At 33.3% G+C, this 27,743-nt stretch overlaps 3 protein-coding genes across 3 annotated transcripts; 2 read left to right on the forward strand and 1 right to left on the reverse strand.

The window, feature by feature from the left end:
• The first annotated feature begins 2,120 nt into the window (after positions 1-2,120).
• On the forward strand, positions 2,121-5,455 carry LOC143554573 (sucrose transport protein SUC2-like). The gene is made up of 4 exons (XM_077044297.1): positions 2,121-3,400; positions 4,071-4,134; positions 4,236-4,279; positions 5,047-5,455. Exons 1-4 carry the CDS (start codon positions 2,156-2,158, stop codon positions 5,221-5,223), a joined length of 1,530 nt encoding a protein of 509 aa, XP_076900412.1. The 5' UTR covers positions 2,121-2,155; the 3' UTR covers positions 5,224-5,455.
• Positions 5,456-7,877: 2,422 nt separating this feature from the next.
• LOC143554584 (transportin-1-like) lies at positions 7,878-18,758 on the reverse strand. The gene is made up of 29 exons (XM_077044307.1): positions 18,506-18,758; positions 16,698-16,985; positions 16,234-16,323; positions 15,381-15,458; positions 15,224-15,304; positions 15,084-15,134; positions 14,865-14,950; positions 14,710-14,776; positions 14,251-14,307; positions 14,147-14,176; positions 13,992-14,051; positions 13,079-13,192; positions 12,860-12,973; positions 12,665-12,763; positions 12,453-12,578; positions 12,302-12,376; positions 12,150-12,221; positions 11,935-12,045; positions 11,766-11,849; positions 11,046-11,153; positions 10,863-10,964; positions 10,721-10,783; positions 10,562-10,636; positions 9,098-9,169; positions 8,893-9,017; positions 8,753-8,804; positions 8,581-8,649; positions 8,446-8,505; positions 7,878-8,283 (listed from the first exon to the last, which is right to left on the reverse strand). The coding sequence occupies exons 1-29, from the start codon at positions 18,674-18,676 to the stop codon at positions 8,203-8,205; spliced, it is 2,661 nt and encodes an 886-aa protein (XP_076900422.1). The 5' UTR covers positions 18,677-18,758; the 3' UTR covers positions 7,878-8,202.
• A 3,983-nt stretch (positions 18,759-22,741) lies between these two features.
• LOC143554595 (putative magnesium transporter NIPA6) lies at positions 22,742-27,052 on the forward strand. Its single transcript, XM_077044314.1, has 9 exons — positions 22,742-23,044; positions 23,128-23,184; positions 23,266-23,356; positions 23,466-23,626; positions 24,623-24,750; positions 25,435-25,572; positions 25,649-25,741; positions 25,826-25,943; positions 26,596-27,052. Exons 1-9 carry the CDS (start codon positions 22,924-22,926, stop codon positions 26,721-26,723), a joined length of 1,035 nt encoding a protein of 344 aa, XP_076900429.1. The 5' UTR covers positions 22,742-22,923; the 3' UTR covers positions 26,724-27,052.
• The last annotated feature ends 691 nt before the right edge of the window (positions 27,053-27,743 follow it).

Here is a 27,743-nt window from a genome sequence, read left to right on the forward strand (position 1 = left end):
TTTCTTTATATAAATTGACTTTAATGCTTCAACATGTATTTTTAACGGTTAATGGAAAGTTTACCTTTAAACATGCTAAATAAAATATACTTAAAGGAATCGAATATCTATTCGATATAACAGTTACAAACTTATAACAACTAAAGTAAAATAAAAATAATACGTGTCCCCGTAATTATTTTCGTTGATTTTGTATAATACAAATAGCTTTTGTAATTATATGTAACAATTACACTTATAATAATATCTCTGTTAATTTACATAAATTTCTCATCATAATAACATCTTTATAAAACAGTCCCAAACTTTTCCGTTACTTGTTATGTTTAGTGAAAGTGATTAGCAAAAGATTCATGTAACTTGTACTTTGGTGTTGCTTTGCTCTCCGGCTTGTGGAGGCAGGGCGTGTTTCAATGTTTCATTGTTAGGTTTTTTGTTTATAGAAATTCATAGTTTGAAAAAAAAAGCTTTATGTTTTATACATTATAAATATTAACTAATTTGGTTTATACTTTGTAGTTGATAACTTCACAATATAACATAATGAAAAAATCATAACATATAGAGGGTTATTCCAATATATAAGCTCGACTTTGAACTCAAGGCTCATCCATCTTTTCGGTCCATCATGGGTACATTACCTAAAAACATTGGATTTATAATCAGTTATCAAAGCTAAGTGAATCATACCGTTATATACATACACCGTTTAGTACAACTTATGTTGTTGAAATAAGTCGAGATACCTTCCACGTTAGGTTAGTATCGAGCCGGTGTTGGCTTCTTCTAGCGTTTACTTAGTGTTAGCACACCTATTAACTTCATTTACACATTTAAAATCATATTGGCTAACTCCCAAATGTTTGTATTGATCCCATAACATGCAATATATACATAATCATACCAATACTCATGTTGGCCCAACTTATATGAACCAATCTTGTTCGTTTATAACCCATTTGAGATTCTTTTATCTCAATCACACACGTCAAGTTCACAAAGCACTTTTATGAGATTCGTGGTTTCAATTATACAAATCAAATTCACTACCTAGCTTTTTTATGTGATATTCACTCATGCCTTCTAGCTAGTTCATTTGTGAAGTTCTTATTACATACATATAATCAATGGCTAAGTGAGTGTACACCACCCGTGGAACACATGGAATAACCCGCTTGAAAGCCATCCCGATGCATGATGATCTTTCTCTATAGTCTATATGTCTACAGTAATTAAACGATGATTTAGTGATACTCGTTATCTAAATTTCACGTCATAATTAAAATTAAAAGGTGAACGCATTTGGTGCCAATACGCAAATAAAATAAATACAACGTGATTCGTTTCGTGTATGTATTAAACGTTGTCAACTGATTGTGCTTCTGTTGGTGATAATCTTATTGTACTTCGTGTTTTAGCCATAGTATATGTGTATTTGTTCTCTAACATATCTATGTAAAATACCTTAAAAATTCTTAACTTTTATGATTTTCCAATATGCTAACTATAAGTATAATTACAATATCGTAATGACATTTTGAAAGGTTTCATTTCTTAGACTATGTACCTGACTTTTGATTCGTTGCGACACACACTTTTCTACAATCAAGTCCATATTTTGAATATGTTGATTTATTTTTAATAGAAGATGCTTTGATATCTAATAAACATTTCAAATCTCAAAATAGGTATAAAATGGACGTTTTGTCCTAAAACTTTAAGTTTCTACCTTATCCATCTTCTTTAGCCATCACATCACTCCATCAATCAAATCAACAACGATAACATACATATCGATATATCATCACATTCATGCCATATTCGCTACGCATCATATTAAGTTAGATAAGATAAACAGGGTAATTATCCAAACCGATTAATATCTATAGAATTTTCAAAATGTAGATTATTGCTATTGTTTTAAGGAAACCTTATTTGGATACGAAATGATTTAACTTTTTCACTTTAATCAGATTTCATGTCATAAAGAGTGTAATTTATCCGAAATAAAAGGTGTTACCGCCAAGTGCCCACAAATAATATCCACGTCATCATTCTCTTAGCCGCCCAAAACGTTATAAATACCCTACACCCCCTCTCCATTTAACTCACGTAAACTCATCTTCATCTTCTTCATCTTCATCTACCTTCTAACATGGAATCCGCAATGAAAACCGATAACAAACAAGCACCGCGAGCACCGCTACAACTCCAGCACCACGAGCTCCCACAACGCCCCATATGGCAAATAATAATGGTCTCCGCCATAGCAGCCGGTGTCCAGTTCGGCTGGGCTTTACAACTCTCTTTGCTCACCCCATACGTTCAACTCATCGGCGTGCCCCATACATGGTCCTCCTTCATCTGGCTTTGCGGCCCGATATCCGGCATGATCGTCCAACCCGTTGTCGGGTACTACAGCGACCGATGCACTTCCCGCTTCGGTCGCCGCCGCCCCTTCATCGCGGGCGGTGCTTTACTCGTCGCCATAGCTGTGTTCCTTATCGGCTATGCCGCCGATATAGGAGTATCCACCGGCGACAAGATAGGCGCGCCGACTAAACCACGCGCCATATCTATTTTCGTCATCGGGTTCTGGATACTGGACGTCGCCAACAACACCCTGCAGGGTCCCTGCAGGGCGTTGCTGGCAGACTTGGCCGGTTCGAATTCTAGTAAAATTCGAACCGGAAACGCGATGTTTGCGTTCTTCATGGGTGTAGGGAACGTGCTGGGATACTCAGCAGGGTCCTACACTCATTTATACAAAATCGTCCCGTTTACCAAAACGGACGCGTGTGATGTATATTGCGCAAACTTGAAAACATGTTTTTTTATTTCCATCGCGCTTTTGGTGTCGGTTACGATACTGGCTCTTTCGACTGTGTCGGAAGACCCGTTCGTACCCGAACCTGTTGACCCGACAAAGACCGGGAAACAGTTAGTGATTTTCGGGGAAATGTTTGGTGCTTTAAAAGAGTTGTCTCGACCCATGTGGATATTATTATTGGTGACATGTTTAAACTGGATTGCATGGTTCCCATTCTTATTATTCGACACCGATTGGATGGGTAAAGAGGTGTACGGTGGTGAGGTGGGTAAAGGACAGTTGTACAACCGCGGTGTGCGAGCTGGAGCGCTTGGTTTGATGCTTAACTCGGTGGTTTCGGGTTTGGCTTCGCTTTGTATCGAGCATTTGGCTCGGTGGCTAGGCGGTGTGAAGCGGTTGTGGGGTGGTGTTAACTTTTTGTTGGCGGTGTGTTTAGCGATGACTGTTTTGGTGACGAAGATTGCGGAGTCTTCGCGGGAGTTTACGGCGGTCGGTGATGTTCGGCCGCCGAGCTCCGGTGTTGTTGGCGGAGCTTTGACTATTTTCGCAGTGCTTGGTGCCCCACTAGCAGTGAGTGATTCGACCGTTTTCTTTTCCATGCAAACTTGATTTATTACTTAATTTATTATTTGGTCAAACTTATTAGTTTTTTATTAATAGTTTTAAACAATTATTATCTTATCATATACATATATTAGTATGTGTGAATATAAATATTATGATAGTAACGCTGTTTTTATATCAAATCTTTGCAGTATAAAAATATTTGTATTAATATATATATTAAAGAATTTTTATATGCACAAAATATTGCATATTTAAATATAAAATATATATGAATGTATATTGGGAATATAAGTATAATGATTTTAATATTACAGTGTTTTGAATTTATAAAAAATAACTTGTTCTTTCTTAGAATAATTTTATTTATGTTTTAAATAAAAATTCTTCATTATCCGAATATAATTTTATGGTTTTTAATTTGGGAATATTTATGAAAGATTTGTAATAGTAACAAGTTAAAAGGGGAATGGATGGATTAAATTGGATAACTACTTATTTATGGAATATATTCTTATAAATAAAAGTTAATATTCTAAGAATCCATTAAAAAAAGTGATTTCAATATTTTGATTCGGGTATTTTGTATATAATTTTGTAATTGTGATTTCAATTTTGGGAATATTTATAATTTTATATTTTAATTTTAACTTAGCTTTTTTGTTGTATGATTCAGGTGACATTTAGTGTTCCTTGTGCTCTTGCTTCGATCTTTTCTAATAACTCTGGAGCTGGACAAGGTAAATTAAACTTTGATTTTTTTTAATAAAACTTCTAAAATATAAGTTTAATTCCAATTTTATAAATTTCTAACTATTAATTCCAATTTTATAACTTACAGGTCTATCACTCGGTGTTCTGAATCTTGCAATCGTCATACCTCAGGTAAAAATCATGCATTCAAAGCTTTGTATATAATATTGTCACACAATAAGTTATGAGTGTGAGAGGAGTGTTTGACTTGCATATCTTTAATTTTCTTGATGTGGTCTCTCTATAATTGACACAATGGTGATCCGTGACACAACATTGCGGGCGCCATAATAACGTCCCATACATTTTTTATACAACTATATAAACAAATTATTGAAGATTCTAATAATATATATTAATCTTTATTATATACGTGTAAAATCACTTTTTGTTATAAAAGTCCAAAATGTCACTTGTATTTTTGGTGGAATTTAATACTGGTACCTTTAAGACCAAAATGGGCCCCAATGTTTCTTGGATTTTGTAATATACATAGTCTAGTTACAATTGGACTCATTCATGACTTCTATACCACAATCCAAAAGTAAGTTTTGTACACATACATATACAACATACATATTTGCATGTATATATGTGTGTATATTTTTGTGTATATCTAAAAAATTGAGCTTTTTACCAAACAAAATTTGATATCTAGTGGGAACATGTTCATTACTTTTTCACCATCCAATAATAGGACCAAAACATGTGTAGCATCATCACCCACACCATTATTTGACTTCTTTTGAGCTAATACGAACACATGGTACGGGTTGGTGGATGGTCCCATAAGAATGAATCTGGACCCGGGTTAGGTTGGAGTTGGACCGAATCCGAATCATTTTCTTTAACAAACATATGATAGTGGTAAATAATTTAACTTCATTTTTATTCAACAGATGGTGGTATCAGTACTAAGTGGACCATGGGACGCATTATTCGGCGGTGGCAACCTACCCGCGTTCGTGGTGGGAGCGGTGGCGGCTGCAGCCAGTGGAATCTTTGCACTCACTATGCTTCCTTCACCACCTCCGGACGTTGTGCTTTCAAAGGTTTCGGGTGGTGGGATGCATTAGAGTGTCTAACTAAGTCTAACTCAAAAGGTCCTGGTCGAGTCAAGTCGAGTCGAGTCTGATTGGGACATGATTTAGGTTAAAAGTTAAAACAAAAAAAAAAGGTTGTATTTTTTATTTGGATGTTGGATTTTGTGCATATATGCAAAGAAATTAAGCATGATGCAGAAATTATTAGTGATTCATGCATATGTGATGTTCGTGTTTAAGAGAATGTTATGCCATTCCTCCATTATTTGTGTGAGACACCACTTCATGCTTGATGGGATTTGAGTCTTTTGGTTTTTTCATGTATACAACAAGTTGCTTCAAGAATAAAACTCAAGTGTGTTTTTCTTGGCACTAATAATATCATGTTTACCTAGTTTATTTTCATGTGTTGTTTCTTTAGTCACTTAAAGAAAGCGTGTTCTAGCAAATACAAGAGACCATATACAAATATAATGGGAAAATGAATAGCCTTTTGAATTTACAAAGTGATATTGATAACACCCAAGTGATCTATTATTTCTTTTAAAACCTACATACCTATTGATTCTATGATTCCATTTCACTTTGAGGACATAAGCAAACGAATAATTTCAATTATTGATATTATACTCGAATTTCGAAGGAATATTTTAATATGTTATTTTCTTGTCTTTTTTAACAAAAATTTGTAGGGTGAAGTCCCACCACAAATATATTTTTGCAAGTATTTACAGTTTTAAAAAGTTTGTAGACAAAAATTGTCAATTCCATTTCTAGCTGTAGTTTGAGCATCTTTGTGGCCCATGTCTTTACTATATGGTTTTTTAGTAAAAAAAAATATAAAATAAAAATTCTAAATACTTAAGCTATATATTATGAGACGAAATGTAAGATGTGAGTTCCTCATGTATGTGTTTGGGGCTTTTACATTTCATATCATATTGAATGTGTTGTAGTGGAATGAAATGTGATTGTTGGGCCTTGGTTTATATATTAAAACGTTTCTTACTTTTAGTTAATGCATGTTTGAGTGTACTTGTTTCTAAGCTCTAATTAATTCTTTTTAATGTCATATCCTACCATGTTAATTATTTATTCAAAAAATAAATAACTAACTATCAAGCCTCATGCCCGCTACTGGCCTCACCCTTCCTCCCCTCACGCCCTTGTAGTGATGGTGTTCCGCGCCCAATAGCTCCGCCTGAGCAAGCTTAACGCCCTCTCACCTTGCCACTTAACACATGGCCTGATGGCCTTATATAATTCTATTGTAATAGAAGCTTTTTAAAGTATAAATGAAAACACTTATTTAGTATTATATATTACACTATAGAAAATAATATAAACATGCTAGAACTTTCATATGAATTTGTAAAGATAATTTCTGTTTAGGAAAACGATTTTCTATATAAAATTCATTTTTAACAAAGATTTTTTCCAGAGTATGACAATTTTTTCGATGATTTTTTATTTGTAGAGTACGACGGGTGAAAATTATGAATACATTTAACATAACCCTTTGGAATATCCTTGTTTTTCAAAAGATTTGATCCTTTTAACGTCGTCTTAGTTAACCATTATTAGTGTTTTTTCAAAGCTTGATTTTTAACTTCCTAGTATAATATCTCGCCGTTCTAAAAATATTATTGGCCATGTGTAGTGGGCTACAATTGAGGGCAATGAGGGGCCGACAAAGGGCGCAAACACCGCCCCCGGGGGGCGATATTTGGGCGATTAGGGGCGGGGGCGGGATTAGTTTGTCGCCGGCGTGTGAGAAAAATAATAATAAAATATTATTATGACCGTTGTCAACGGTCAAATATAAAAAAAAATTTAAATTAATTAAAACAATATATAAATATCTATATAAACATACACCTTTCTTCTCCATTTCATACACAATTCATACCCAAATTCTTCAAAAAAATTAGCAAAATGAATCCTACAAACAACCCGAACCAATCGACACTCGTGGAAGTCGCCGCTACCATGAGAGAAATCATCAAAAAACAAAAAAAATGTGTCGATGAACTTAACGATGTCATGAAAGAAACCAACAAACAACACAAAAAGATTGACCAAATGTTGGAATTGCGGGAATTGAGTGAAAAATACGAATCCCTCAAAGAGCCCAGGTTATACGAAGAGGCCGCATTATTGCAACGACAACGAATTGAAAAAATGCGCAAATATTATGAATATTAGTATGTTATTTAGTTATGTTCTTTTAATATTTTTAGTTATGTATTTTTTTTAATTTTAATGCATTATTAGTTATGTTTTTTAATTTTTTTGTATTTCTTTTTAATTTTAATGCATTTTTATTTAATTATTTAAATAAATTGGTTTTTATTTAATTAGTTTAGTTATAAAAAGAAAATAATAATAAAAAAACACTATGGGCTCAACTTGTAGCCCCTACACCATTACACTCCAAAAACAAATTTTCACCTCATGTTGACTGGACGTCACGTGTCACAATTCGCCCCCAATTGTAGCCCTCCACTACACAACATAACAAAAATGACTAAATTTCCGTTCTGGTGGATTTACCAAAGCATAAGAACTACATGTTTAACAAACAGTACTTCCAAAATCCAAGAGTGCATACACTTAAACCACCCATCAAAAATCATCATAATTATTTAACAACCATCACTTTAAAGTTTAAACCCATATCCTATAAATTCGACCCAAAAACCGACATCGATAGTAATACGTGAACACAAATACAAGATGCATAGTAGCAATCACGATATATAAAAAAAAATTAAAAGAAAAAAAAACAGGAGTGGCTAATGACAAAAAAGCCCCTGTACACAAAATCCATGTCCAAGTAACCTAATTTCTTCCTCTTTGATTTTGAAGTCCTCTCACATAATATTGAAGATTAGCAATTTGCATCGGGTAAAACCTAATATTCGGCTTTTCTTCGATTGAAAGATAATGCACAACATGGCCTGAAGAACACTTCAAAACACTTTCCTTAATAACCAATTTGCCCCCTCAAAACTATACTTTATACTTTGAAAGCCTCTCTTTTATGGGCGGCTCCAATGCCGACATACACTGCTCCCATGCTCCATTCAGCATCTGCAATCAAAACCATAGTCATTCACAGGGGTGTAAACGAGCCGAGCCAAGCTTAAACAAGCCTATTAATTATATGCATAAAGCAACTTTTATTTAATATAATATATAAATATTGCATGATAAAAACGATTGCGTATATGTATGTGTGTATGTAGATCATACCTGCTTATAACCAAGCAGAACCTGTGAAACTTCATTGTGTAATTCCACACTCCTTATTTCCTGCAACCCAACATAATATGTAAAAAAATTCCGTTTATTATATGAACTCATTTATCATTTATATTGAAAACCTACATGCCAACTAGCAATAGCTCTACATAAGAAAACAAGTGAGCTCAAAGCCCCTGACGGGTTCGCTTTAACCTGCAAACAAACATATTTTCTTCTTCAAAAAAAATAAAAATAATAAGCAATAGATAATAATAATAAATAATAATAATAATAATAATATAAGCATGATTTGTACCATTGCGCATAGACCTCGAAAAGCATCCTCTTTTTCAATGTCATCGCGAATCCTGTCACCAAAAGAATGAAAATAAAAAAAACTTTGAAGAGAAAACATGACAAAAGTTAATAGCATTGGCATGTAACCGACATACGTACATAGATAAAGCAATACACCATGATTGCATGAAATGCTCCATGTGAGGTGATACAAGCTCAGGGCAAACCGAAGCGAGTCGACCCAATGTGATGGCACTGTTTTCAATTAGTGACTTATTGAGCCCCTGTTCATGATCAGCAAATAAATAATATGAAAAAAGAATTAACAGAAAAATCATAAAGAAAATGAAACAAATGAAATCACCTCTGTGTGTTGTAGGATTGGGACTAAGCATGCGATTACAGTCATCAAGACTGGAGATATTTCTTGGTTAACCTGAAGCATTTGAAATACAAGAAATTGAATAAAAGCATTTGCTTATAAAAAAAAAATCGGATAGGCATGGCATATTTTCCAACATAGAAAGTAAAACTCCATAAATTGCGCGCACAAAGTTTTCAAACGTGGCATGCTAGATGTGGCGTAGTCAACACATTTACGGGTGAAACAGGTCAACTAACAGGTCAAAAGTTGCATGTTAATGTATACAACCTCCAAAATCGGTTTATTAAAAAAAATTAGAATATAATTAAAACAATATGAATTCTGTAATCATATATCTAAAAAAACTACCACCAGTTATCCAATCCGCTAGGGGTGTAAATGAGCCAAACCACACGTCATCTATTCGAGATCGGCTTGATAAAAGCTCAAAACGGACTGAGCTTATCGAGTTCCAGCTTAAAATTGAACTTGTTTAATTTTTAAGGCTTACAAGCCCAAGCTTGAACTTCATTTATCGAGCTCGAGCTGGCTCGCAAGTGTAAACGAGCCTATTGTGTATACAGTATACATAAAACTACAATAAAAATAACCAAATAAATACTGTGCTATATATAAAAAATTATAACTGAACATCATCATCATCATCATCGTACTCAGTATATCCCACCAATAGCAAAGCTATAGTAGGGTCTGAGGAGGATAAGATGTAGACAGCCTTACCTCTACCCCATAAGGATAGAGAGGCTGCTTCCGGTGAGACCCCCGGCTCGATAGTAGTTTTGCATCAAGCCTTGGACATAAGGCACATAGCACTCAATCATCGGGACACCGGCTGATCGGTGCATGTACCCTTGTCTTTCGGCTATCAACGCCACTACATGATGCTTGATTAACCGTCCGTCACTTTTAACGTTATTTTCACGAGATTAGTAAAATAACGTCAAAATTAGTGCAATTTCACTTTTGCCCACCCGAGGGTTCACACATATATACATCATATGTGCGCACCGCAAGCAGGGCTATATAACTGAACATATATGTAGTAATTATTATTTTTTATAAAATAATTAATAAATAATAAACATGCCTACTTCGGGCAGAACTCGAGCTTGAAAAACTACTGACGAGCCAAGCTCAAGCTGGCTCATGAGCCTAAACGAACCTCTTTATTTGATGTATTAAATATAATTTTATATAATACTTATTATTACATATAAATATAATGATAAAATAGCTAAATAATATACATAATGTTACATATACAAATTACAGTTGATATATTAAGCCAAACTCGAGCTATAGAAATAGAGCTCGAAACACACCCAGCTCGAGCTCAAGCTCTCGTAACTTAAATGAACCGAGCTTAGGATCACCTCGGATCATTTACGCCCCTACAACCCACCAATTCTACCTCCTCCACATCATAGTTAAAAGAGTATGCACCTTGATTGCTAATTCCCCAATAGCCCAGCATGCATTATTAGCCACAGAGATCGTTTCCTTCAACTTGGGAGTGTTCTGCAAGACGTATACAATTTATATGTCATAAAAATACTAAAAATAAGATAACAAACAGAAAGGAGTCAAACGGTCAAATTATACCAGTTGCTTAGCAGCAACATCAAGAAACTCAGGTAAACGAGGACGCAAATGAACCGGGCAAACCTAATGAAAAAAACCAAGACAAAACAAACTTGATAAGTAACATGAATGTTTAGATCTACTCATTAAATTACCAAATTACCCTTGCAAGGTCTCCAAGCAACGCAAACGCACTTTGACGGATATCAGAACTGTCATCCAAACAACATTGTAAAAGTAGATCCCTTAAATTACTTTGTGAAACCTGTGATGAAAATGAAATTTGATTATGCAATGAATACATGAATTGTATTAGATAATATACAGGGGTAAAAAGGTACATTACCAGACTCTCGATTCCATTACCGAGACCTTCGGTCAGTCCAGACAAAAGATCCAATGAACAAACAACAAATTCTTTGTCAAACTGAACTCCGACTGAAACAGGATCAACCTGCAACAAAAACACATCAAACTCACAAAAGTTGACCATAAATAAAGTCAAAATCACTCAAACTTTTATTAACTCTTCCAATCTTGAGAAACTTTTTTATAAATGCTAAAGAAATATAAAATTACTTTGTGAAACCTGCAATAAAAGTCAAATTCACGAAAGTTGACCATAAAGAAGGTCAAAATTCAAACGAACGCTAGAATGGAATATATTGTAATAGTAACAAAGTTTTTTTTCCCTTTAAAATCACTCAAACTTTCATTACGTGTTCCAACCGTGTGAATTTTTTTTTATAATAGCTGAAATGGTTTAACATTTAGTGAGGCAAATTAAGCATATATGACTCTTAGTTTCTATTTAATGATTACTTTTTAACTTGACTTAAAGTTGAACAATTATGAAACCTCGTTATTTAGTAAACCTTTTTTCTTCACGATTAAGTCCTACTTCAAGTTAATTGGAAATGGATTATCACTAAAAAATAACTAAGAGTCCAAGATTTAAATATGTTTCATTTGCCTCGCTTAATTTTATAAAACTTAAAACATTAAAAATAAAGGTACATGTACGGCATATATGATATATGCTTCATAGAAAAATTAATAATCACACCTTAGCAAGTTGTTGAATCTGAATAATATCTAGGCATCTTTGGAAAACAGGTTGAGCAAATTGAGAGAATCCACTACCCAATGCCTAAAAAGACAATTAAACTATTATTTTACAAATAATAAATTTAAAGGTATTTAGTCTGCAATAATGAAGTACATAAAAACAATACCTGTGCTATGGATGTAAAGCATTCCAAAAGTGGGAAGAGGTCTTTGTCAGAATTTGAAAGTTGCTGCCACTTGGCGATTAATGGTGGCATCAAAATCTCAAGGTATTTAGGCTGCAATTCCACAACGAAGTTCATGATATGTAAAGTTTATCCCTAAAGCTCTTAACTTAAATAAAATAACAATAATAATAAGTCTAAAAGATAATGTGCATTACTTGGTTGAGTTCTCCTCCAACTGCATCAGCTAAAGTACCGATAGCATCATATACAATTCTGAGATTCCGCCTCTACATACCATCATTCCATCAAGCAAGAAACATAAGATACCACCATATCTAATACAGGAATTATTCATTAAGAAATTAACCTGGTATTTCCCATAAGCGCACATTAGGTGCTGTAAAATAATCTCTAATCGTGGTGACAAAAGGTCAGCAGATTCCTGAAGTTTAACACGTTATAAAGACACTTTTCATTTAATAACAAATCAATTTATAACGCATTGCTTTTCTAATAACCTCTTCTAGAATTGCAAAAGCTGAGCAAGCAGCCTCCTGCACATGCTTGTTATCATCCAAAATTCTTCTTAGAAGACCCGTGAGAACTTTTTCAAATTGTTCATGTCCCTCTCGATGACCCGTGCCCTAAAACAGAAAACAAAAAACAAATAAATTAATATTAAGACATAATTAACTTGTGTGTAACAAGTAACAATGAATTAAAATCGTACCTGAACAATAAACTTGCTAAAGCGTGAAAGCGTCCAACAAGATATGCTTCGTATCAATGGAAACTTATCATCCAAAAGCGGGATGAGGAAAGCTACAATCTGACAAGAAAAATTATAACATTTTGAAAAATAAGACGAGAAAAACAATTATTTTATTTAATCTCAAGCTGATTAATATTTTACTATAGAAGTTACCTCTGAAAGATGAGGATAAAGACCATTAATGCAACCTTCAGCAATGGCACCAAGGGCTAAAACCGCAGCCTCTCTTTGTTTCCAACTTGAATCGTCTGATGTGGATAATTTAGACTGCATGTTGACCGTGATGTTATATGATTTCTTGTAACAAAAAAAAAGGTAACACGATTGTGAATTAATGGTTCACTTAAAGATGAAATATTGGAGAATAATTACTTGGACAAAAGGCATTAAAGTCGGAAGAATCTCATCACCGAAGACATTGGAGATTACATCCAAGGCAGCCGCACTGCACTTTCTGAGGTTCCATATATTCACTATGTCATCATCCTGTAATTATTATAAGCATATAAAAGAAAAGCAAACAAGTGTCACTGATAGCCGTTATTGTATGCAAAAGGAAACAAACCACCAAATTAACTGATTGAAGTTATATAAAGGTGGCAAGATGTATGAGTCGGGTTAAAAACAATAATTTATGGTATTTTAAAATGACTGGTGGTGTTGGGTTGACCCACACAATTTTTTGATAGATTTTTATAGGGGTGTGCAAGAAACCGAAATAACATGACTGTAACTGAATAACAAACATAACCGAACTGGAACAAGCGAATCCTATAAAAAACCGACAATTTGGTTTTGTGTTTTTTTTAATGTGATATTTAGGTTGGGTTTCAGCTTTGCTATCAACCAAAAAAAAAAACGAACCAAAGTAAACAAACTGATATTTGGTTTTTTGTCTTTAAAAAACCAATTTTTCGATTCAGTTTCGTTTTTGCTATCATTCAAAAGCCGAACAAACCAAAACGAAATAAATGAACCCAATCTAAAACTGACGGTTTGGTTTATGTTTTCTAAAAAACGGTTTCTCGGTTAAGTCTCGGTTTTGCTATCAACCAAAAACCAAAATAACCGAACCGAACTGAACCAAAAATACCGAAAAAAATGATTTTAAGTCATTTATAAGAGACCATAAATGGTTTAGCCCATAATAACTTAGGTCCAAACATGTAATAATCAATTAACTAATAATTAATGAAAAGATTTTGGCCCAAATTCATTTTGGGCCTTTTTTTTGCCCAAATGTAACAACTGAAAACAAACCAAACCCAAAATTTTGAGAACATACATCATCTTCAGCTTCATCTGATCCATGAAAACGTGATGAATGAAAATGCGGCTTCAAATCCTGCATAGCTAATATAAATTAAGAAAACCATTCAAGAACCATAAATTTATTAAAAGTGTTCCTAAAGAGGTCTAAACAGAGACAGAAATTAGAACCTGATCTCTATCCGGAAGAGACCCGTCTTCCTGCAATTATGAATGTTATAATCTACAATTAATGAAAAAACTCAGTTAAAGAAAAGACACAGGAACGAGTTGACCTCTGCATCAAGTAGTGACTCATCATCGTCAGCATAAGCCATGTTTGACAACAAAACCTACAATAGTGCAAAAAGAAATATTACTCAATTTTTCAGAGACACGTATTGTTATATCATACTTGTCAGATAAGTTCCTATGCATGTTCTCAAAGAAAAAAATTCACTGTAAAAGAAAGTCGATGAGAAGCAAAATAAATTGATTTAATGAAATAAACAACTTTATACTTTGAGAATAATAATGTTGATGAGTAAATATGAAAACTGAGGGTTAAATATGGATAATTATGAAACTTTAAAGCTTTGAGGAAAATAAGGTAGAATGGTAATATTCTCAACTGTTTATAATAAAATGGAGTAAACATGATACTTTACTTGGTTTATAGAGGCATATATGATATTTAGGAAACTTTAGGGGTGTATATGAAATTCACCCTTAAGTAATGAGAAAAATTAACATACAGGAATCAAACGTGGCAAGAACGGTCTTAAATTCTCAGGTGGCAATGATGCTTCACAATATGCAGACCTGCAAATTTAGAAACAGAGGGTAAAAAAGAAAAATAATAATGTTAGAAAGTACAAAGCTATAACAACATCCACAAGCAATAGGTTACCAAAATTCACAGGCTTCAAGTGACACGTCATCATCAGGGTCATTATTCACTTGTAGCATGTATTCAATTACATTACGCAAATGTGGCTGCAACCACAAAATCACTTGTGAACAGTATGAAATAATAAATGAAAGGTGAACACAATATATACACGAAAATAATCACAAGATGTAATAAGTATGAATATGAAAGTAAAGTATATATTAAACATAATCCCACCTCAATAAAAGAAGAACGAACTTCAATTAGCTGAACAAAAGCCGAACAAACCTATCAATCATATAAATAACAAAATTCCATAAATACCCTTCTGACTACAAAACTAAACGTGTTGAATGACAAGGTGTGAAAATATTTACCAATTTCCGGACTTCTGATGATGTGTCATTAGCAAGAACAAATAAACCTTGCAGGTATGTATCCATAGACTTCCACAAAACCTGTAAAAAGTTTATGTATCTGTCATTAGTATTAAACTTATTTAGTATAAAGATAAATGCTTTAAACAAAACTTACTGGTGGCATCAACAAAATGAACTGATTTACAGAGCCCAATGCAAGCTTTCTAAGAGAGGCATGTGAAGATTGAAATAACTGCACGATTTGCGACATGGGTAAGTCAAGAACTTTATAAAGAAGATATAGATAAAATACATAGATACACCCACACACACACACACATATATATACATATATAGGATGAGATTCATTACAGAACACTAAACTATTGTGAAAACAAACTTAAATAATTTAAATTTTTCATCAATATTTTGTATTAATAAAAATTTTACCACTTACATACAAATGTGTAGGCTATGTACATGAAAACCGTTAAACTAATTTGTTCGTATGCTTTTTCCAAAAAAATTAAACGTTTACTGCATGTGTGTAGGTAATATAGCCTACATATGACTTGTACATGTACTGGTTTTATATAAACAAAATTTAATCTTATTTTATTTTAGAATTTAGACGAAATTATTTTTTATTTTTTAAAAAAAGTAGATTGAAAAAAATGAATGATCTATTTTGTTCTTGTTCTCCAAAAACAATGTGTACTATGTAGAACCCTCCCTTATACACATATATATTATAGGGAGTAAGGGACGAGTTCTTTTCAAAAACCAGTTTTATGTTGAGAAATGTGAGAACAGCATAAAGCACTTGTACAGTGTCCATTAATGATTTCATGGGATAGCGGGTAGGCGCATACGTGACCGTCTTTCGTATAGCACTTAAAACAAGAGGTACAAGTGCATTATGCGGTTTTCGCAGCTCTCGGCATATTTCTTGGTTCTGACTTGAACACTCCCCAATGTATGAATAGATGTGTGTGTGTGTGTGTGTAATAACAAAATGAAATTGTTACCTTTAGTAATCTTGGGATAAATATATCAACGGGTCGCTCAGATGATCCAGGACTTTCCACATCTAACACTTGAGGAGCATCCTCACAAATCTGTATTTTATAGTAGTAAATTATGATAAAAATAACTAAATAATATATATATTGTGTTGTATACAAAACTAATTTATATATATATTATATGGGTTTGGATCAAATACAAAAGAAATTAACGTGCTAAACATGAGAATCAAGTAGAGTAATTATGTATACAAGTAGAGTAATCATCAGAGAGTAATTCCATAATTACTCTATTATAATTACTCTACTTGTATACATAATTACTCTACTTGATTCTCACGTTTAGTACGTTAATTTCATTTGTACGTTAACCTTCCCCTATATAATATATAATAATTATAGTTGTGTATAAAATAATTAATAATTAATAAACTATGTACATACGATTGATAAATTAACAAGAATACCTTAGACAAAGCATCCATGGCACCTTCCATATGAGTTAAGTCATTACTATCCAAACACTTGACAAGAGTATGCAACAACTCGGGCCATCCTAAAACACCGCTAATCTCAACAACAACACTAATGATAGTTCCAACCGTAGACCGGATTTGTCTATCTGTTGATCCTAAACATGGTAACAATTCAGCTTTTATGTATTCTTGATTAGTTAATGGCATTGACTTGAATGCGGATTTTAGATTGTTTTTCAGAAGTAATCCGGCTGCCTGTCGGACCTCCACGGGTTTTCCCTGTAGATTATAATGCCATGTCAAACCTTAGCACCAAATTTTTATGCATGTATATAAAATGTCACAAACGCAAACGCTAAAACAAATCTATTTTTAGTTGTCCAAAAAAAGAACTTTGTGATAAGGTTGTTCAAAGAGTTCGCAGCTCGCTCGAAAACGGATCGTTTTGTAAATGAGCCAATAGTAAATGGTAATAGCCTACACTTTGTGTTAAATTGGAGTTTTTTTTCATAAGTTCACATTATCAACATCAGAAATTACTAATAATCAAACAAAATAAGAGGTACACCAAAAACTATATTTATAACACACCAACATAATAACATGAATGCATATGAGTCAAATACTTAATATTTGAAACTCATTGACCAAACTACTAGTAATCTAAGCTAATAGTATACAAATAACTAGAGTTATTATGGAATTTGAACTAGAGTGGTTACTATTACTCTACTTCATTTTTGTAGTGTAATTACTCTAGTTCAAAACTGTGAGATGTAGAGTGATAATAACTACTTTAGTTATATATACTAGGTTAATTTCATTTGTATTGAATCTCACTGCTAGTATTTAATATATTGATCAACCATAGTCAATTCCAACACACAAAAAAACAGTCACTTTCTAGTTTCTAGACTCCAATTATTTGAGTTTAACATGTCCAAAAATTCAACTCACTCATGAATCATGATAAGATGAATGCAGAATCAAATACTTTATATTTTAAACTCATTAATCAAACGACACAAAAGATTGTAATAGTACAAAGGAAGCAGCTTTCTATTTAAAGTTCTAAATCAAAAAATTTAACAAACAAGCAGCTGCAATAGTTTACATTAATCTTATACAACACTCCATAATATCTTACCTTCGCAACACCTTATAAGCATGTTCAACTCCTAGTTACTAAAATTAGTATCAAGCAAAAACAAATGACGACTTCACTAGTTTAAATTTTACGTCAACCAATTCAATCAACCTAAACTGCAAACAAAATTCTCTGGAGAAATTAAATACAACCCTACTACCATACATCAAATGCTTAAAGTCTATTTTCATTTATTACACCATATTCAGTTAGCTGATTTGTAATTTTCTGACTTTTGGACATTGGAAACTTTTCAGCATATAATGTGTAACAATTCCACTTACTCTAAGCTCTTCTTTTGCTACACATTTTGTGCTCCAATTAACAGAACCGGATCATTCATATATTCATATATTTTTAGCTTTTATACCTTCATTTCATTTCATTTCATGTATTTATGCATCCATTTCATGTATTTTTCTAAGTAAAAGTTTTAACCCAAGTTTAACTTTGGTTATTTAACCAAATAAACTGAACTGATTAACCAAAATCCAATTGGTTAATTCGGTTGAGACTAATAACTGTACCGAACCGAACCGTGCACACCCCTACTAAAGTATCAAAAGAACAAAAGAAAAAACCCAAACTTGACACTATAATCAACCAATCAGATCACCCAAAAATGCATGAATTATTAAAGATTACTACCTACCTCAGCACGAGCTAGAATGAAAGCAAGATAATTATTGAAATCTAGGAAATGGGAATAGTGCTGGAGCTGCTGCCATATCTGGGATTTATCTGAACTAGGAGATATTTGCTGTTCCAGTAATCCAAAGATCTCCTTCAACCCTGCTTCTTGAGGCTGCCATGCCGCCGCCATGGTGGATGGATGATGGGTTTGAAGAAAGATGGTGTTGATGACAGCAAAAAGGGATGAATTTGGTTCAGAAAGTGAGAATTTTTTTGTCAATTTATCAACAGGGTGGCTTATTATTAATTTATTATTATTATTATTATTATTATTATTATTATTATTATTATTATTATTATTATTATTATGCCCCTTTTGTTTTGTTGAGCCCTGATTGTTGTAATCAAAATTGGATTAACCTGATCACAGTCACACAATTATTATTAAATTAAACTAATTGTGTGTAAGCAGGAAATTTGGTAAGTTATAAGTTCCCATATGCTTTCCAAAAGTATCTTGATATGTGTTTAGTTTGTTGTTTTCTCTATTATTTAGCAAGTAAAATAAGTGTTATAAAATAATAGGCTGGTAATTGAGTAACTGTTTAAGACATGATAAGACTTGTTAATCAAAAAAGTGCGGTATGTGATTTTTTTAGTTTCTTAAATAATTGAAATTAGTATGCTAGATTCCATCTTTTTCCTTTATTGGTACATAAAACTTAAAACTGTATTATAGTCATGACATATAAAGTAGTTAAACGAATCATATTCAAGTTTGATATTTGTGTTGCGCACGTCGCTTCTTACCTGTTAAACATGTTAAGACACGAACTGTCAGCCCTTAAAAATAAGCACGTCAAAGAGTTATGTTTGTAATTTTATGAAATGCGTGTTTTAAGGAAAAACGTAAAGTTTAAAGAATTAAGGGCAAATTTGGCATAAGTTATGGTAGAGTCGTAGGGGTGAACCAGCCCCGAAAATACCAAAAGTGAAGTGGGTACCGTATGTCTGTACAATTTTGGAACTTGATACAAAATGTTCATCTTTATATGTATCGGCACTGTACCAGTAACAACACAGAGCATACCAAATTCGTGTTGCCGATGCAACTATCACACCCCGTTAAAATGGAATTACAAGGCGCGACAAATTATGGTTTCACGAACATTGTTTAACGTAAATAAGCTAAATACACATATCATTTCATGACATCTTAGAATACTACAAATGTTTTGGCACTATGCTCTCTTTACACACGAACCAACGTAAACATACTAAATATTTATGTTTTCTAAAAGCCGCACTCTTAAATAGAAGCATATTTAGTTACTTGTTATCCTGAGCTAAAATCATGAGGTTTAAAGTAATCAACTGCAGAGAGTTGGTGAGTTCGCAGGTTTAAAATATGAAATAGCGAGATTAAACATTTTTTTATGTAAATGCTGAAAAAAACCCTCAACCCAAATTAAGTCTCACAACAATTTGGTTCACCATGGCATGTTTTCGTACCAAAGGGTAAAACTCAATGAACCCACAACACAATTCCTGACAAATAGTTTCACCCTTCGTCTTGTTAATACGGATTGAATAACATGCAGTCCATAGTTTTATATTGTCGCTACCAACCATGACGGAGGTTTGTCGGTCCCTAAACATTATTATTCACATTATTCAACGAGTCACAATGAGCTTTGTTTGTGTTTATTAAGGGACATATATATTTGTGGTATTCAACATTTTATATACATATCATGGTGCGGTGTAAATTATACATATTTTAATGTCAATTTCCCTCGCTTTTTTACCATTTCACATTTAATTGTTGTAGATTATGTCCTTAAGTTGGTATTATTTTGATTCGAGGTACACGTGATGACGACTCGATGTTTTGGACGTTTATGATACGGGTCTAGGGATTGATACGATCGAAGAATTCAAAGTTTAAAGAAGATTCTCCGACGATGACTCCATTCTTTGAATATTTTCTAATAAAATGACTATAAAATAGAAGGTTCAATAACTTAGAGTCGCTACCCTCCGATTGCTAGAAACCTTCCTTTCCTTTCTATCAAATCCTTCAAAATATTCAATTTCTTCTCCATCTTGATCTAATATTCAAAGAATGGAGTCATCGTCCAAAAAATCAATAGAGTCACTCGAAAAACCCGTGCCTGCACTCTACATACAACATCGCACCAAAAAATCTTATAGTCCTGTAACTACGGTGGCGTGGGCGCATAAATCCGTCCCCTGGTGCTATCTAGTTAACTGACAATCCTGGTAAGCTCCAATGTACCAAAGACATCGAAATAGACATTCATTGTGTGAGCGAGAAAGTCACTTACGGCCAAGTTTGGGTGCATCATGTTCCGTCCAAATATCATGTAGCCAACAACTTCACAAAGGGGTCACATAGAGTAATATTGAATGGTTTTTGTATAGTCTTAACATTCATGAACTTTATGTTCCCACCACAGGGTATATTAGGATATATTACATTTATAAAAAAATAAAAATTTGTGACAATCATTTGGAGATTTGTGGCTAACGAAACCAAGGTTTTGAATATCTTTCAATTTTGATTAAAGGGTTCTAGAACAAACGATCATTTGAGGTTGTTTAAACGTTTATTTTTATTTTTTATTTTTATGATCAAACGGTTAGGTCTAAGTGATGGAAATAAGGTTAAATAGACGTGCGAGAGAACCCTCCAAGTCATATGGTCGATCCAAGGTCCGGATGTGTATCAATAGTGTTCCTATACGGAGTGCTCTTCTCTCACAAACTATTAGCACTTGTGTTTAGTCAAAAACATTATTTTTTTTAGTCGTTATAGAGCTCCTAGCCGGCTAGCACTAACAAGATGCCATTTAACAAATTCAACTAGTAGGCAATTACCTTATTTTAAAATGCGATGGAACTCAATAAAGGAAAGACGGCTTACTTCTTTTAAGTGCTTTACTCTTTTGACCGGAAACAGACTTCAAACATGGCTTATTGTTTTGCAAAATATTGCAACTTTGTTTTAAAAGATTTAAGATATATTCACGCTTTTGTTTTGTTACTTCGAAAAATCTTCATATGGAAGGTTCATTTGAAAAACTTTATTCTTTTAATGTCTGAATAATTAAAAAAAAAGTCTTAAATAGTTTAGAAAAAAGTGTATTTTACCTTATGCTTAAATGTGGCTTGGATGTATATGAGTGTGTATGATTATTGTAGATTTTAAGACAACTATATTCTAGAAACTATGTCCATATATGCAAAATCGATCACGCACTTGTTTAACACTTCAACTCTCGTTATTATGTTTCTTCTTCTTCTCAAATTGGTTGAACTCTATGAGTGATTGATCTGTATTGAATTTTTCAACTATGCTGAAGTACATTCACGATTGCACGGTAGATAGACCATTTTATAAACCATGATATCATTTATCTTATATTTTGTGCTATATGAATGTTGTATTTTATTTTGAGACTAGTCCTCAAAATGATAATTATAAAGTTGGCACAATGAGTTATTTAATTATAATGCCATATCATTGACATATGCAAGAAATGCCAAATTATAAGCATGGTTGTAAAAATCGCAACTAGCCTCTGATTAATCGGCGACTAATCATTAATAGGAGGTTCACCTTGGAATTTTCATCTAATCGGTCAATCAATCGTTAGGTGGTCCTAATCGGCAAAAAATCAGTAGTTTATGTCAACCCGACAATCTTTGGAGCGCTTTGGGACAAAGCAAGACGCGCTTGCCTTGCGTTTTGTTATCCTTATCACAAACAATAAAAATTGTAGAGACGCGCTAGCCCAATGATTTACATGACATTGAAGAATTGAAAGTGTTGGTTGTGATTGGAATTAGGGTTGAGGTGACCCACCATCTATTTGTTACGTTAAAATTTTGGGATAACGGTTATAAACTTCAAGTTTTCACTCGATGCTGATAACAATCCAAACTTTCAATTTTCACTCTATTTGATTATGACACTCCTGAACTTAATGAACCATAATTTCGTTAATTTTATTGCTGATTTGTCATTTTTTATTAATAAAAAGCATGTTGTGGGTCCCATGTTGTCTTCTTTCTTTAACCTAACTTACATTTTCCATCCTAAAAGTCATGGTATTTATTAAAATTTACCCTTTTTATATAAAAATTGAAAAATACATATAAATTATTATTATTATTATTATTGAATCCTATTTGTTAAGGTCAATTGACAACCACCTACCTTGATATAAATGGCCTCTTGTCAGAACCCAAATACGTAACACAACAAAGCCACTCTTCGTCCGATTGCATCTGCTTCTAGATTCCAATTCCAATTCCAATTCCAATTCATCATCACTCGTCACCAATCTCAGTTTCCGTAATCAATTCCAGATCTCCGACAATTTTTCAGATGAAATTGTCATCATCATCAACATGTACAGTGGTAATCTGTTAGGGTTTGGTCTAGCCGTATCGTCCAGTGCATTCATCGGATCAAGCTTCATCATTAAAAAGAAAGGCCTTCAAAGAGCCGCTGCTTCCGGTACAAGTGCTAGTAAGTTTCAATTCTTATTATTTTGACTTCAATTTCACTCACTTAATTTGGGCGAATAAATTATTATTGATTAATTCATTTAGGGTCTGGTGGATATGGGTATTTGTTGGAGCCCTTGTGGTGGATTGGCATGTTCACCAGTAAGCCTTTACACTTCCTTTATTCTTCAATTCATTTAATTCTTGATTAATATGTTTGTGTTGAATCATAATAATTCACAGTGGTGGTTGGAGAATTTGCTAATTTTATAGCTTACATTTATGCTCCGGCTGTTCTTGTAACTCCATTGGGAGCATTGAGTATTATTGTGAGGTGGGTACTTGAAAATTTATGTAATTTGTTAATTGTTATGTTATCGGAGAGTCGGAGACAGTTGTCGTTTGTGGTTGTTGGTTTGGTGAATTTTTGAATTACCTGGCAGCGCGGTTTTGGCACATTTTTTGTTAAACGAGAAACTGAAGCGGATGGGGATACTAGGTTGTGTGCTTTGTATAGTGGGGTCTACGGTGATTGTGCTTCATGCTCCCGCTGAACATAGTATAAGCTCGGTTGAAGAAATTTGGGATTTGGCGTCACAGCCAGGTGAGTCGTGCAATCTTGTGAAACATTGTAAAGAGTCTGAAATGATAATATATTTGAAAGTTGTGTTTAGAATGGAGGGGGGCCCTCAGTATATAGGAAACCGGAGACCCTAGACAAACGTATGGTGGGGTAGCGGGCTAAAGGCAACTAAACCTCAATAAATGATGATGACTACTAATAACTATGATTAACAAACTGAACAAACGTGAACGAAGCATGTTCGTGTTTGTTCGTTTAAATTTAACCGAACAAACGATCAAAAATGAACGGGTTTTCTTGTTCGTGTTTATTCTTTAAGAATATGAACTTGTTTATGTATGTCCGTTAACAGTATAAACGAACAAGTCATGAACAAACATAACTGAACATAGACGAATGCAAATAACTGAGCTAAAACTAGTTAAAGTTACGTCAATAACAATGTGTTGGCCATAAAAAGTTATTAAAACTAGACTAAGTTGTAACGGGCCAAAAAATAAAAAAATATATTAACGAACGTAAACGAACAAACCTAAACAAACATAAACCGACAGACAAATATAAACGAGCATCAATGAACGAACGTAAACAAATGTTCACAAACATAAATGAACGAACTAGATTTGTGTTCATGTTCTTTCAATTAACTAAACGTGCAAATATTTTTTCTCGTTTGTTTATTAAATAAATGAACACAAATGAACTTCTTGCCGAACGGTTCACGAGCTGTTCACTGAACGTTCTGTTTGTTCACAGTCCTAATTGTCTTTCCATGGCATTAATGAGACATCATATAAATAAGGGACTAAGGGTGTCAATCGTGTCGGGTTTGGGGTTGACCTGTTTGATTAAATGGGCTGGCATGTCCACTTGTTTAGTTAAGAGGTTAAACAGGTCAACCTGAACACAATCTGTTTGTTAAACAAGTTAGATATGACAACCGTAAACCTAGTTATTTTTGTTTTCAGTCAAGAACCGACATACATTTGTATAATGATTTCACGGTCTTTGGTGCAGCTTTTCTTTTGTATACAGCAGCAGCACTAGCTGTGGTACTGTTCTTGGTGTTGTACTGTGAACCACGATACGGGCAGACTAATATGATGGTGTATATTGGTGTATGTTCCATAAATGGTTCATTGACGGTTAGTATTATCTTCATTGGCTATTTTTTAAAAACTTTTTGTCCATCTTTATATCCATATTTGCATTGTTTGAGATGTAAGGCGTTGAATCCATTTCTATAAATATTTCATGCACAATCTGAATTGTAGGTATGTGCATATCTAATTAAAGGTAGGCCTGTAAGCAAACCATTCTGTGGGAAGTTCATGAATGTTCGTTTATTTAGTAAACGTACGAACATGAACAAAACCTTTTGTTCATTAGTTAAATGAATGGACATCAGGACATGAACACGTTTTTTCATTTACAATCATTTGTGTTTGTTCTTTTACGTTCACTTATGTTTGTTCGCTTATATATTCTCAATATAAAAGTTTAGATTACTACAATGTAGACTAGTTTTATTAACTTTTTACCGACCAATTGATGTTCACATTTACCTATAATTGGAGTTCGATCGGTTATTTCCGTGTCTCTATATTTAGTTATGTTCCTTTATTTATGTTCCTGAATTGTTGATTTATACTATTAACAAACGGACATAAGCAAACACACTCATTTTTATAACGAGTGAACACGAACAAGAAACCCCGTTTTTTGAATTGTTCGTGTGAATCATTTGTTTGGTTAAAGTTAAAAGAACGAACACCAATCCTAATATATTATAGCATTAACTTTTTTATTGCTTTCTTTTTATTTTGCAGGTTATGAGTGTGAAAGCAATCGGTATCGCCATAAAACTTACATTAGAGGGTTCAAGCCAGGTGGCAAGTTATCAAACATGGATATTTGTAACGGTAGCGATTACATGTATAATCACTCAGTTAAACTACTTAAATAAGGTTAGCCACACGCGCTCCCTTTGTTTTATTCGTTGCTTATTATCTTACAAAATGGACTAATTATAAACTTGTACAGGCTTTGGACACGTTTAACACCGCGGTTGTTTCACCGATCTATTATGCAATGTTCACGTCTTTCACAATCCTCGCAAGTGCCATCATGTTTAAGGTGTTGTGTTGTATCTATTGTATGCCTTTCCACATCTCACATCTGTTATGAACTGACTGACAACTTTTTTTTTAACCATCATAGGATTGGTCCGGTCAGAGTGTTAGCACAATTATTTCGGTTCTTTGTGGGTTCATGACCGTACTTTCTGGTACCATGATTTTGCACAGTACAAGAGAACCCGATCCGCAACCTGTTTCAGGTAAAACATATGCTATAGAGTTAGTTAGTTACCTATTGCATATGACTTTTTTGGATAAATATTACGATGTTAATTGGTCCTAATTAAGGTCTATGGGTCATAATTTTATCATGTATTATTGGGATATTTTCACAACATCAAATATACCCATTTTAAATATTTAACGTATATACTCATTACCCTTAATTTAAAATCTGCATTAATATATGGGAGTTTGGAGTGTAAGGAGAAAGAGAAGGGTATAATGGTCATATAGCAAGTTGTATTTTATCAAATGGGTAAATATGAAACTTTAAGAATTCTGCATGGTTATGCTTGATATTAACTTTTTTGGTTGATTATATGATACTAATATGCAAGGTTTAAGAGATATATATGTAATTGCCTTAATTGGGATAAATTCATAATATCCAATGCACCCAATTTCAGATTTTTGACTTGTATACCCTTCTCTTAAAACTTGCATTAGGATACGAGAGGTTGGAGTGTAAGGTGAAAGATAAGGGTATATTGGGCATTATGTAAGCCGTATTATGAAAAGAGTAAATATGACATTTTAAGTATTTTGTGTATAAATTATACACAATTGTTGACTATAGAAAGTCAACTTGGCAATACTGGGTTTGTTGAATCAATTACAATAACTTTGCAGACCTGTATTCAGCACTTTCTCCTCAAATATCGTGGATTGTGCGTGCAAATGGTGAAATATGGAAGCACAAAGATGATGAATCATGCCCCGAAGTTGTTGCAATAATTCAACCCGATCATTTCAAATGACTCGTTTTTTGCAGAATGTATCACGAAACTCCTCAAATATGCTTGACTAGGTTTACTGAGACTTTCTGTATTTTTATTCGGGCCACGAGATAGAAGAAACATTCTATGAAAGGTAGTTAACATGGTAATCCTCTTGTGAAAATAGAATTTGCTTTGTATCTATTTGTTTGGGATCTTTATACATCCCGATAGTAGTTTGGTTGATAACTAAACTAGTTCATTGATAGTATTATTATTTCTTACATTTTTACATTGATAGTAGTTTGTATCATGGTGTTTATTACAACCTTTTATATTATTTTTGTAGTATTTTATTTATAAATATTTATTTTTATTTGATTATGGCCTCGTTTAAATTTTTAGACTGGTTTAGGGAGCTGCTAGAGTGATGAATCCGGTTATCGAAACAATGTTATTTACATGGTGTCACTTCATGTTAAAATCTTGGATTTTGAAAAAATATTATGACAAGACTATGGCATGCATATACTGATATACACATAATTGTCATAACTGATAAATGGTTAGGCCATCCCTATGCGGCTGTAATCATGTTAAATAGAGTAGCGTTGGAAATTAAGAGGATATGCTTTTTCTGCGGTTATGCTCAAAACCATGTCAGCGTATGTGCGTAACTGTCAACTTATAAAGAAGACGTGTTTAGGAGAGAGACGATTATGTGAACCACAATCACATAGGCACATAGCCATGTGGTTTCTTGGTTTGTTTGAAGTTGTTCTTAAGCTGACCATTTAATTGTTAATTTGTATGTTAAATGTAAGTAAAGATATTCATTAGTTTTGTTACTCACTTGCCAATAATGTGTGATGGACTGATGGGTGTTTACATGTTTTAAACACATAATGGACCATGATAAAGCTTAATCTAATCATCTTATTGGTAAGGTTATTGACAAGCTACTTGAATCATGTGTTGTGATATCAAACTTGTATACTCTTTTTGTAAATAAACTTATATTTGTTAAATTACGATATTGGCATGTTTGAAATTGTGAATTCC

The sequence above is a fragment of the Bidens hawaiensis genome, unplaced genomic scaffold (genome assembly GCF_021521415.1).
Source record: "Bidens hawaiensis isolate Kalapana, Puna unplaced genomic scaffold, B.hawaiensis_p1.1 tig00001032_1, whole genome shotgun sequence".
Classification (NCBI taxonomy): Eukaryota; Viridiplantae; Streptophyta; class Magnoliopsida; order Asterales; family Asteraceae; genus Bidens; species Bidens hawaiensis.

Bases quoted from the DNA above. Each gene is read 5' to 3' on its own strand.
- LOC143554573 (XM_077044297.1), top strand. From the start codon at position 2,156: ATGGAATCCGCAATGAAAACCGATAACAAACAAGCACCGCGAGCACCG. The intron at 3,401-4,070 runs GTGAGTGATTCG...TGTATGATTCAG, and splicing joins TGCTTGGTGCCCCACTAGCA to GTGACATTTAGTGTTCCTTG. The intron at 4,135-4,235 runs GTAAATTAAACT...TATAACTTACAG, and splicing joins TAACTCTGGAGCTGGACAAG to GTCTATCACTCGGTGTTCTG.
- LOC143554584 (XM_077044307.1), bottom strand. From the start codon at position 18,676: ATGGCGGCGGCATGGCAGCCTCAAGAAGCAGGGTTGAAGGAGATCTTT. The intron at 15,459-16,233 runs GTAACAATTTCA...CAAATCGTGCAG, and splicing joins TTATCCCAAGATTACTAAAG to TTATTTCAATCTTCACATGC. The intron at 14,052-14,146 runs GTTCTAATTTCT...TTAGCTATGCAG, and splicing joins CTCTTCCGGATAGAGATCAG to GATTTGAAGCCGCATTTTCA.
- LOC143554595 (XM_077044314.1), top strand. From the start codon at position 22,924: ATGTACAGTGGTAATCTGTTAGGGTTTGGTCTAGCCGTATCGTCCAGT. The intron at 23,627-24,622 runs GTGAGTCGTGCA...TCTTTGGTGCAG, and splicing joins GGATTTGGCGTCACAGCCAG to CTTTTCTTTTGTATACAGCA. The intron at 25,742-25,825 runs GTGTTGTGTTGT...TAACCATCATAG, and splicing joins CAAGTGCCATCATGTTTAAG to GATTGGTCCGGTCAGAGTGT.